Here is a 12,653-nt window from a genome sequence, read left to right as displayed (position 1 = left end):
TGTACAAGATTAATCATTCAAGCACATCTTCTATATCCACACGTTCATACTTGCAGCTTTTGATATATCGTGTGATATAGTGTGATCTAGTATCTTGTGTTGTTCACCTACTTGTCGTGTGATATAGCTCAAATAAGTTTGTGTAACTTACTTGTGGTTGTTAGTAACTGTATTGTGTCCATCTTGGTAGATCGTGTTGTTGATACACGCTGCAGTGCCTAGTGCATTTAGAATTTGTGCTTGACAAGTACCCTCTTAGTTTATTTCCGCATTAGTTTCAAACCAAATCCGAAGAAGTTTTTAAATAGCCTATTCACCCCCCCTCTAGGCGTCATCGAGGTCTTTTCAGAGGGAACAAACAACAAAGGAGTCCATCGTAGCAGGGCCCGCGAGGAGAGCTGTCATCGATTTGGTGAGGGTCCTCTGGCGACGAACGGCAGTTGCCGACCGGCGAGCGTCCGCCTCCTCACCAAGCGCATCGGACGGGCGAAGACCGTAATGGGACAACATCCTCCACTATCTCGTGTGGGGACATTAGTGAGGTTGACTTGTGGGGCCCTCTGTTATAATTCTATACCTATATATTATTTTTTTACTAATAAAAGGGCTATTGCTTCTGCCTATCCATCATTAAATTTGCCTTTAAAGTTGGCAAAAATTATCCATCAATGCCACCAGTAAGTGATAAAAGCGGTTCGTCTTTTTTGTAAATTTATGGCCCACCGCCTTTGGTTCATGTAAATAGCGGCCCCTTTAGATACCACTCTGGACAAGCAGCCGAATGGCTTGAGCCCTCCACTTCCACTTTGGAGGCCCAAGCTTGAACCCCCCCCCCCCCCCCCCCGATTGCCCATTTTTTTCTTCTGCCTTTTGTCTTTGATTTCAGGTTGGGTAAGATAAAGATGCTTTTCCCAAGTGTCATCTTACTAGATGGGCTTTTCGATTTCAGGTTGGCATAAGATAAAGCTACCTCGTCCAAGTGTCATCGTACTATACGGGCTGCACTCTTGCAACTTTTGCCTAACTATTTTCTTTTTAACATTTCTATTTTTTTCAGATTCAAATACTTTTCAAAATATTCATATCTTTCAAACTCTAACTTTAATTTTTGAAAGTTATACACGTAAATAGCTTAGAAAAATATATAGATTCCAAATATAATATTATATTTCATGTTAATTATTTTTAAATTATGTTCATATTGCATCCTTAATTAATACCTTTTTTATATGGGGCATTTTTAAAATATCTATTCGTTATGCATGTACTTTCTTTCGATGAAGATACGTAATATGTTTCCAACCAAATTAAGTCTTGATTTAGGTTACAATTATAAACACATACATCAACAAATCAAGAATAATGCTCTTATGCACATGTTATCATTGAGTATTAAAGTGCACTTTGCTATTTTTAGTCTAATGCACCATTTGTTTGGTATGAATGAGAAATGCCGCAAAGAGATGAATTGATACCGTGAAGTAGGTAGATATTTTTGTTGTCTAATAAATTGGACATAACGGTCAAAGCTCACAATGTTGAATTTTATGCCACCTCACACATGATGAATGAACCTGATCTGTCGTAATCATACTTAGAATTAATTAACACATTCATGAGTGCAACATGGTAGTTTCCTTAAATCAAAACACAAAGTTGTGGTATCATTTTTTCTTCAAAAGATGATAGTACTTTGGAACCCTATCCTGAATTGTAGTAGTTTTGTCGAAAATGGATTTCTCTCCGTTTTATATTATAAAACAACTATTACCGTACACAACCGAGAGACCAAACAACACACACATCACACACACTCAAGGCAAGATACAAAGGTGTCGGGCACCGACACACCACCCCAGTGACAATAATAGAGAGGTGAGTGAGACAACAACGAAGCGAGGCCTTCAAAGCGGTGCCTCCAAGAAGGACATGATCAAGATAGCCGTCACCACACGATCCGTGAAGATCAGGTTTTCACTCGAAGCAAGATGACATGAAAGGGAGTGCCGCGACAGAGCCTTCAGGAAGGGTACGACGACCACGGTCGTCGCCACCGTCGGCCAGTCAAAGGACTCGGCAAGTGGTGTACCCCGACTCTCACCCCTACCAGCGCATCCTAATTTCGTCAACCACCCGCAACCACGCCACCAGCGAGGCCATGGTTGCCGGCCCACACCTGAGAGGCACGCTCCGCCCACAAACGTTGCGCCTCCCACCGCTATAGTCGTCACCCTACAACCAGACATCCCCGAGACCTACACAAAGGCCCTGACTTTGGATCAATTGACGGCCCTCAATCGATATAGCCACCCATAGACGCTCCGCTGATAGAGCCATGCCCACCCACCCGTGGCCGAGGAACGGGGAGAAAGGGGATCGGGCGAATCCGGAATGACACCGCGTCAGCGACAGGTGACGCGACCACATCGAGGCCACCCATTCCTCTAACCAAGCTCCCCACCGAGCATGAGTAAAATGGGGAGGGGGAGGAGCACCCTCGTGTTGCCCCATCATGGTAGCTGGTATAACTCTCCGCGAGGCCATCCGCAAATGTGTGCCCACCAACGAGGGAGACGAGATCGATCTGCCACCGCAACCGAGGTGGCTCACCAGGAAGGCCCTCCCGTGCTGAGCACCGTCGTCCAGCCGCAAGGACCCGACTAACGGGATCGCTCACATCCACGACTGTTGTGCCGCCTCACATCACGTCACAGCGATAGAAGCCGCCCGCGACCCGCAACGCGAAAGGCGGATCTGGATGCATGAAGCGGCTGGCGCCGTCATTGCCAGCCGACCTGCACCACCGCCACACCCCCATCGTCGGCCTGCACCGAAGCATCGATGTGCTGCCATGCCCGGCCACCAACGCTGTATCCCGGCCGTGAGGGTCGACTCGCGCCGCACCCCCAAGCGAGTAGACGAAGGGGCCCGCCTTCTTCGCCAACGCACAGGCTTCGCACACGCGCGCTCCCTAGCGACGCCGGGGGGGGGGGGTTATGCTATTTACTCATGATGCAACGCTCGCTCCCTACATGATGCACCTCCGTTAGACTAGAGTTCGTGGGTCGTGCACGTGCGGGCCGCCTGCTGGCTTCAACACCGGTGCCTACTCGATGTGCTTACCTCTGTTGTCATCGTCGCCGCTGTACGCCAACTCTCTGAACACCGCCTGCGAAGTCGGTGTCATCGGACAACTGCTATGGATGTCGTCTGCTAAGTCTTCGCACCTGGGCGTAGGGAAGCACACCACCTAGTCGTGGCCCTGCGGCTCAGCAACTTCACATTAGACAAACACACGCCATCATCTCCCTTACTCCAATAGTATTTCCTGGTATTATTCCCTCTGTCCTACCATTATCAATGTGATTGCCACGCCAAGACAACTTTCACACCGTTGCCGAGTTGACACCGCCGAACAACTGCTACGAACGGCTCCTGCCAAGTCTTGTCTTCAAGTAAAGCATGTGTACCCCAAAAAAACCCAAAGAAAACATGGAAAACAAAAAACGAACCCATAACTCATTAAGTTGATTACAATCTGAAAAATACTCTCTCTATAAATCAATATAAAATTGTTTAGATAACTAAAATAGTAATCTAAACGCTTCTATGTTAATTTATGGAGGGAGTACTATATAACGCCGAACAGAGTAAGGGGACGATGAGCCTGTCATTGGGCTGTGCCCCCACGCGTGGCAGCACCATCTACCTCACCGCGGCCGCATGTGGGTCGCCTCCCCGGCCTCACCATCTTCCAAGTTGACATCTCCACGAATGTCCACACACAATTTTTAAAAAAGGCTCGCGTCCATAGATCATGCCAGCGGCCATGTCTCATGTCAGCATCATGCGAGCGCCGGCATACAATGCCGACTTCAACCAATATCACCACATAGTTCATGCTGGCGCACTCACCAGCGACCGACACACATGCCAGCACACAAAAAAGGGATAAGACTTGAGTTCAACCACGCCATCACGAGCCGGTGGTCATGCCAGCATACCTGTCGGCATACAAAAAAGGATGGCGCTCGCCGCCATAGATCACTCGTTGTCGAACTTGAGCATGTCGGCCTGCATCTTCTTGAACCACGACCTCTTCCTTGGCGACATGGTGTTGAGTTCCATCTTCATGATCTCCACCCCAGTCATCATCCTCGCGAGAGCCACTTCTTTCGCCTTGGTCTTGGCGTTGGTGGCCTCGATATCTAGCATCTTGGCTTGTTTCTCCACCTCCATTTCAAGCATCTTGGCTTGCTTCTCCGCGTCCATCTCAAGCCTTCTCCTTTGGATCTCCATGAAGGCATTCATGTGTTCTTCTTTGTAACATCGACGCTCCTCCTCCCTTGAGTCCTTCTTGCTCATCATGCCCTCCACGCTTGCGATCAAGGCGTTCGACACTGCATCCCGCTTGTCCTCTTCCCCCGCGGCCGTGCGTTCTCGTCGTCCCCAACCTCGTCCACGGCTTTCTTCCCCTCACGCGACTTGAGGGTGGCATCTTGCGCCTTGAACTTCTCATCGTCTTTGATGACCCTAAAGCAATGGGATAAGTTGAAGCACTTGCCATTGTGTTGGACCTTGAATGCCCGCAAAGCTTGAAATGCCTACAAATGTATTTCATGCAAGCATATTGGCAAATGGTATGCAAATGAACACGCAAGCATAAACTTGATGACACAAAAGAGGGCGGCTTGCTAGCATACCATGTCTTGCATGTCGATTCCGCTCATGGGGCGGGCCTTGACGTTCTCTAGAGTGGCACAAAACTTGTTGCACTCTTGTTGGATCACTCTCCATCGCTTCGAAATGGACACCCAGCCGCGAGTGCTTACTATTTGGTACGCCGGAAACTTCTTGCGCTCATGGAACTCATGGTGGATACGAATCCAAAAAGTTGAATGCTTTTGTTCGGCGCTCGTCTTGGGGTCTTGCCCAATGTCTCTCCAACACTCACAAAGAAGCTTGTCCTCGGCCGTCGTGTATGCCTTGGTCCACTTGCTCTTGCGCTTTGGCTTCGCCCAGACGACTTGGTTGGCGAGCTCGTCCTCGAACAAAGGCTCCCCTTCGATGTCGCAGTCGTCCTCTTCCTCTTGCCCATAGTCCTCCGGAAACTCATGGTCGAGTGGGAAGCCGTCCAGGTCCATGCCGACCTGATCACGCATGAAGGCCGCGTGATCTTGATCAAAGGTGGACGGCGTGAACGCCCCTCGGCCGTCCAGACTTTGTGTCTCGTCGGGATCGTAGCCAGCGGCCACAGCGCACCACCCTCGATGATCAAGTTCTGCATGTAGTCCTCATCAGCGGCGGCCGATGTTACGTCGAAAAGGTTGTGTGCGTCCGGCAGCACGTCGGCTCGCATCTTCCGCGCGCGTTTCCTCGCGCCTCCGGATGATGAGCCACCGGCCACCGGTGTGGTGTTGAGGTCGATGGGCGCGGGCGCGAGCGTGGAAGGTGCCACCACGCTCAACTCGGGCGAGTACTCCCCGGAGAGGCGGGAGGCCTGCGGGTAGACGTGGAAGCCGGGCATCGGGGTGCAAGCCGACGCGTGGGACAAGTCGGGCAGCACCATCCGAGGGAACGCGGATGAGCCGGTGCTGGCGGCGTTGACGAGGCTGTGTTGGCTAGGGTTTAAGCCTAGCATATATAGCGCCTCCCTCGTTGCCGTCACGACGTTGGCGTTGGTGACCTCCTGCCGTGCGGCGGCGGCGATGGCGGACGCCCCGATGGTTTCATCCCTCACGTCCGCCGCGTGCCTGCGGCCCTTCCTCTTGGCTCACTCCCTTGCGCGTTGTTCGGGCGTCAGCGTCTTCTTCGGCTTGGGCGCGACGACGTTCTTGCAGGGGGCACGAGGCTTGCCTTTACTGGAGGGGGCGGTCGTCATGCCAGACGAGGCGAGGGAGGCGAGGTCGGTGGTGGCGGCGAGGTCGTCATCCATGGCGGGGGTAGGGCGGGAGCGCGTGCGGGCGGGAGGGTTTGGGGGGGGGATGAAGGGAAATGGTGGAGGCTGCCACCGACCAGCGGCCCGACTCCCTTGCACGTTGTTCGGGTGTCCGCGCTGACGCAAATCCGGCTAAAAAATGGGCCGGGAATGGGTCGGTAGGCGGACGCCAAGCTGACGCACGTCCATTTGGGTCGGCGCGTTGGGCTGACTTTTGTGTCCGCGCCGACCCAAAGGAACGCCAGCAAACGAAATGGGTCGCCCCGTTGGAGTTTCTCTAAGTCTTCGTGCCTCGACGCCGGGGAGCACACCAGCTAGCCGCCGCCCTGTGCCTCAGCAAGTTCACATCGAACTACTCACAATGGGGAGTAACATAGAATAGTATCATGCATATGTTATTAGTTTAAGTTTACTACCTTCAGAATGGATAGTAACATAGGGGTAGTAACATTGAGCTATGCATTTATTATCTTATAGACTCATCTTGTCTTGGTATGCGTTATGTTACTCCTAGCATGAGTAACTATTTAAATTACTCAATTTCTCTCTCTTCTCATTAACCAGTTGTCACATCATATTTTTTTGCTTATGTGGCATCTATGTTACTACCTATGTTACTCCCATTGTGGGTAGTCTTAGACAAACACAAGCCATCATTTCTCTTGCTCCAACAGTATTGCCTAATGCTCTTCCCTCTCCTCTACCACTACCAATGTGTCTGTCATGCCTTGGAAGCCGCAAGTGTTCTTCCCTCTCCTCTACCGGTTTTTTTCACTGTTCTGACCCACGTGACGTAAAAAAATCACAGAACGAACTCGTTTCGAAAAGATTTCACGATATGACCCTTTTAGAAATGCCAGAAACCGTGGCGTCTCTGCGGCACTTAGAAACGCCAGTCTAACATGACATTTCTGGTCCATATTCAAACGCCAGTCTACCAACGCCAACGGTAGACTGACGTTTGAATATGGACCAGAAACGCCACGTTAGACTGGCGTTTCTAAGTGCCGCAGAAACGCCACGGTTTCTGGAGTTTCTAAAAGGGTCAGATCGTGAAATCTTTTTGAAACGAGTTCGTTCTGTGAATTCTTTATGTCACGCGGGTCGAAACAGTGAATTTGTCCTCCTCTACCATTATCGATGTGACTGTCACGTCTTGAAAGCCACAAAGCAATTCTCTGGACACCGTTGTCGAGTCGACACCGTCGAACAACTGCTATGGACGACGTGTGTCAAGTCTTGTCTTCAAGTAAAGCATGTATACCCCTAAGGGCATTTTTAATGTTTGTAAGATAGTTGTTGGTAGATTTTGACACATAGAACTTTCGATGATGTGCCATGCAATAAATGAGGAAAGAGAGCAAGGTTGTGTGTGTAAATTAACAAGACCCTTACACAAGCTCTAAAGTGGAATGAGAGATCACCTTATTTATTATCTCACATCCTATTAAGCAAACTAGGTAGTACAACCTATTGAAGTAGTAATTGTATGTTAAGATATTGATTGATGACATGACATATTTTACCAACAAGCTAAACAACAAACTGTTGAAGACTAGTAAAAAAACAAAGAAAACGGACCCATGACTCATCAAGTTGATTGCAACCTGAAAAATATATAAATGCCGAAGAGAGTGAGGGGACGATGAGCCTGTCAATGGGCGCGTGCCCCCACGCGTGGCAGCACCACCTACCTCACCGCGGCCGCATGTGGGCCGCCTCCCCGGCCTTCCGCAGGCAGCTCTTCCTGCTCCGCTCTCTCGCGCCCACCTGCGTAGACGGCGGCCGCGTCTCCTCGAGCTCTCTTCGGCTCCACGCGATGTCCGCGGCACCGGCGGCGGCCGGGCCGGTGTACGAGGCGGACGCGGAGGCGGTGGTCCGGCGAATCACGCCGCCGCTCGACCGCGCAAGGCACAAGGGTCAGGCAGGTCAGTGAGCCGCCCGTCTTAGCTCCTTGCCCGCGCTATGTGCGTGCGTGCGATGCTCACGCGCACTTTGTGTTCGTTGGAATGCCCTAGTGCCGGGTGATCTTAGATTGGAGTAGATCGCAGAAGTAGCGAGAGTCTTGGGATTGAAGCAGATTGTTTCCTTTAACCTGTGAACAGTGTCAACAGGGGCCGAGCCAGCATTTAGGTACAAGGAAAGTTTACCACCTAGGCAAGCTGTTGGAGAAAATATTGTTGGCGCCTTTAGGGCAGTGTTTTTACCACATAGGCTTGTTTCCTTAACCTGAGAATTTGTGAAATTGCAGTCGATTTTCAGCCACAGTCGGATGGCTCTCATTCGTCTTCAACCTCTAGCCATCCGATTCCTTCTTTCAAATATTTTTACAAAGTGGTATTTTCCCTTTAAGCCTAGAGCACTAAGTACCTCATCATAAAAGTGGTGATGTAGAGCAATAGATAAATGGATTGATCTAGCATTTATGCCAAGCATTCTTTTAGAGATAGAAGATTTACACTGAGCTCGAGATGCATCTTCTATCTCTAAAAGCATTTTTTTAGACATGAAGATTTATGCCAAGCCCAACAACCACTATCGACACGTGTAGTGTACTTTTCTTTGATCCTACGTCCAGGGATACAAAATAAGTAACTTTTGTCTTTGTGGATGTTAAATTCTTACCTTTCTCATTGGAAGGCATGCAACTCTTGCGAGCATCTCTAGTGGCCAGGCAAAGATTTATGACAGAAAATTTTGGCATTGAATTATACATATGCAATCTTTTGAGGAGGTCCTGTCCACACAGTTGACCTTATCTTCATTTTTTCCCATTGTCTCAGCTCTAAGAAAAGTGGAACAGTCGTAATTTCCGGGATGGGATCTTTCTAATGGGTGTTAAATCTTATTTAAAGTTGTGGCTTGTGCATTCAATTCTGTTCTTGGGTGTTCTGAAATTGCAACAAAAATGTTCTTTCAAACTTATCGGTACCATGTTATTATTGCTTTCCAGGGAAGATTGCAATAATTGGTGGATGTCGCGAGTACACTGGTGCTCCTTATTTTGCTGCTATCTCTGCGTTGAAAGTTGTCAGTATCTTCGAAAATTTACCCACATGAATTGCACCTCGGTGCTGATATTTCACATGTTGTTTAGGGTGCAGATCTCTCACATGTTTTCTGCACAAAAGATGCTGCAACAGTAATCAAGAGCTATAGCCCTGAGCTGATTGTGCATCCAATATTAGAGGAGTCCTACAGTGTAAGGTGATTTCAGACGAATTTTGTAGCACATTACTGTGATATCAATGTGATATTTCTCCGTTTAAAAAAAAAAGATATTTCGGATAACCTCGAATCTACATTTGTAGGGATGATGAAAGAGAATCTGTTTCTTCTAGCATTCTCACTGAAGTTATAAAGTGGATGGAGCGCTTTGATTGCATTGTTGTTGGCCCCGGCCTTGGAAGGGACTCATTTCTTATGGTTTGCTTGCACTACTTTAACATCTTCTGGAAATATAAATAATATTTCTGCTCTGTTTAGTTCCTTTTTCATGCTTTTCGTCGTTTCCTACTTGCTAGCTGTGACTGTTGCTGAATTGCACTTATTATTGACTCCTTAAACATCTTTGTGTTCAGAATTTTCTGTTCCCTTTGCATTTATTATTTTGGGGCGAGCTTTAACCTTGAATCAGGTGGCACTTATATGTGTATTTGTGATAGTTTAAGTCAAAACGGTTTGTCAAATCTAATCTTATGTTCTTTCCAATATTTTAGAGGTGTTTGCAATCATAAAGTTGCTTGATTTGTAGGGTGGAGTTTATATACAGTTATACACATGTATTTGGTCCTGAATCGTTAGGCATGGAAGTTGAGATGTATATTCTTTGTAGGGTGGAGTTAATATGCACATAAACTCGGTCCTGAATCGTTAGGTATGGAGGTTACATTGTTAAAAAATTGAAGAGTAGAAGAAATATAACAATTTAATAATGTTTTGATATTATGAAAGTTTCCATTTTGTATCACCGTCTCGCAATCACATTGATAATTTTTCGTTTAGATTCTGTCATCTAGGCTTAAGTACATTAAGAATAAGGTAGTATTTTGGTTCTCTTCTGTCTTACCTTTATTTCACTTTGCCTATTTGTAGGATTGTGTCAGTAATATCATGAGGCATGCACGACAGGCTAATATCCCAACTGTTGTTGATGGGGTATGACTCAAACTTATTTAATTACCTCTTGTACTCCAAATTAGGGTCAAACTTGAATTTGTTTTGTATGATCTGCAGGATGGCCTTTTCCTTATAACCAATAACATTGGTCTTGTTGAAGATAACTCTCTTGCCATCTTAACACCAAATGTATACGAGTACAAGCGTCTTGTCCAGAAGGTTCTTAACTGTGAAGTAAACGAGGAAAATGCTTCTGAGCAACTGACTGCACTTTGCGAAAAGTATGAGCAGAATATTTACTGCATTTTTCTTTTAATTTTCATCTGTAACCTTGTTTTTTTTTCAGAATTGGTGGCGTAACCATCATGAGGAAAGGAAAAGCAGATCTGATTAGTGATGGTAAAAAAGGTATACTACAAAGCTGCTTGGTTACAACTGTTGAGCTCATGCTTGTAATACATGTGCTTACTCTTCGTGGCCTCATCTTTTTGTGTACAATGCTGCAATTCTTTTTGTGACCACTACTAACTACTTTTTGTTTGAACTACTGGATATATTTCTTTATTTAAGTCACACAAGTGAGTACCTTTGGTTCTCCAAGGCGATGTGGTGGTCAAGGCGACATTCTCTCTGGAAGGTCTGTTGGCTTCTCGGTTCTGAGTATTCTACACTGTACCCTGTGTCATGCTGACTGTCTATCTCTCACTGTAATTTGTACAGCTTTACATTTGTGCACACCACTAATACACTATGTTAATGTTTGTCTTCTCTTTCACCAATATTAGTGCTCTAATGGTAAGGATGCAATTTTTTAGCATCTCTTTTTGGGTAACCAAATGAACGTGCATTATAAGAGTGGTTATTTTATACTCTAACCTGCCTTCTTTCTCTCTAAACATTAGAGGCTTTATGATTGTAATTGTAGTCGATTTCAAATCACAAACATGCTTGACAGTTTTAAACTCCAAATGATGTGTACCTAGCCTATAATTTCCACACCAAATAGACCAAACCTATTCCTCACAAGCATAATTCTATTGAGATCATGTGATATGTGTTCAGGTTTGCTCAGCATATCTACATCTAATGCTTGGAACATATGTATTGGATCCATAATTGTGTCGCAGGATTATACTGTTGTAGTTAATTACCTGAGATTCACCTTTGTGTGTTGCTTACACTTTGATTTTTTCTAACAGTTGCGCTTTAACCATAATTGGTTGAACTTTCTTCTGATAATTGCCTACCTTAGTTATAAACTTATAAGGTGCTTAGTTAGTATTGTCTAAACAATATAATGATAATGGTAGGTCACCATTATGTTTCGGCCATCACTGAAGTATTGGTCTTTTTTGACATCTTATGTATGGTTTTTTGGGCGTTCAATCAATGAAAATAATAATACAAGTAACCATGAAACATTATGTTTCCTGTATCTCAAACACACTCCATTTAAAACCAAGGTTGGTCGATTTGTTGTCTAATCTCGTTTACTGGTGATAGCGTGGCAGTATTTTCATCATGGGCATGGCACTTTCTCTCGTCAAATGAGCAACCTAAAGAGAATAGGTAATACTTATTCCTGTTTATCACTAACAATCTAACTCTCTCATTTGAATAAGATCTGACTTCGCTTTCGCACAATGCAGTGTGAATCCTATGGTTCTTGGCTGCATAGCCGGGTCTCTGTTGCTCAGAAAAGCTGCGGCGCTTGCATTCGAGAAGAACAAGAGATCGACCGTCACTACTGACATCATTGAGTTCTTGGGCCAAAGGTCCGTTGTGTCAGCACTAGATTTTCAGCTTGTACTTCTGACTGGTTCTTTCATTTGAAAATTTCTTCCCCTTGTTGCAGCTTGGAAGATATCTGCCCTGCTGGGCGGTAGTTTATTGTGGGTTTCTTACCATAATACTGGAACTGCGCCTCCGCACTCTACAATAATACCGATCCTGTTATCAGGATGTATCATCACCGTGTTTATGTACATATATCTCTAGTAAAAGAAGGGGATGCTACAATGCTTGGATAATATGCTGTGTTGTGTGTCGCTGCTGTCCAGAAATCCTCAGGGAATTGAAATATAGTAGAAGCGGTTGCGGCAGGCGCACCGCTTTTCCGTTCTCTTTGTCAGATTTATTTTCTTTGGCTTTGTGCACGGATCGACATAGGAACAGGCACACCACAGTAACACATGGTTGGAGAACAATCTTGCAATGACGGCAATAGCTTGTCTATATGAACGTCTGACGTGAGTTCAAAACAGGTGTCCAACAGCTTATCTATATGACATGCACATCCTTTAAATCGACCTCCATAATGTGAAGACGTCGTTCAAACTCAACTATAATCATGATTTCTTCTTCTCCCTAGCGACGGCCCATCGGTCATGGTCCTTATATATAGATGGTCTTTGTATATAGATGTTCTCATGCAAAATTGGATGTGCATATGGAGGAATCTTTTAGACCATTGTCTATATGAATATATAGTCATCTAAATACACACATGCTATTGGAGATGCTCTTATGACGAAGATAGAAGATGTTGGAAAAGTAAACTACTGCTAAAAACACACATAAAATATAAAAGGGCCCT

General features: G+C 46.1%; 1 protein-coding gene and 1 pseudogene across 1 annotated transcript; one reads left to right on the top strand and one right to left on the bottom strand.

Annotated features, from left to right (window-relative positions):
* Nucleotides 1-4,385: 4,385 nt before the first annotated feature.
* LOC123450247 lies at nucleotides 4,386-5,527 on the bottom strand (annotated as a pseudogene).
* A 2,041-nt stretch (nucleotides 5,528-7,568) lies between these two features.
* Nucleotides 7,569-12,179, top strand: LOC123447809 (ATP-dependent (S)-NAD(P)H-hydrate dehydratase). Its single transcript, XM_045124490.1, has 11 exons — nucleotides 7,569-7,866; nucleotides 8,892-8,968; nucleotides 9,036-9,145; nucleotides 9,250-9,364; nucleotides 10,034-10,096; nucleotides 10,175-10,338; nucleotides 10,404-10,465; nucleotides 10,628-10,694; nucleotides 11,561-11,626; nucleotides 11,707-11,832; nucleotides 11,913-12,179. The coding sequence occupies exons 1-11, from the start codon at nucleotides 7,584-7,586 to the stop codon at nucleotides 11,941-11,943; spliced, it is 1,164 nt and encodes a 387-aa protein (XP_044980425.1). The 5' UTR covers nucleotides 7,569-7,583; the 3' UTR covers nucleotides 11,944-12,179.
* The last annotated feature ends 474 nt before the right edge of the window (nucleotides 12,180-12,653 follow it).

This window comes from Hordeum vulgare, chromosome 4H, assembly GCF_904849725.1.
Source record: "Hordeum vulgare subsp. vulgare chromosome 4H, MorexV3_pseudomolecules_assembly, whole genome shotgun sequence".
In the NCBI taxonomy this organism is placed as follows: domain Eukaryota; kingdom Viridiplantae; phylum Streptophyta; class Magnoliopsida; order Poales; family Poaceae; genus Hordeum; species Hordeum vulgare.
Note: the sequence above shows the minus strand (reverse complement) of the source record. Positions and strands in the feature narration are given on the sequence as shown.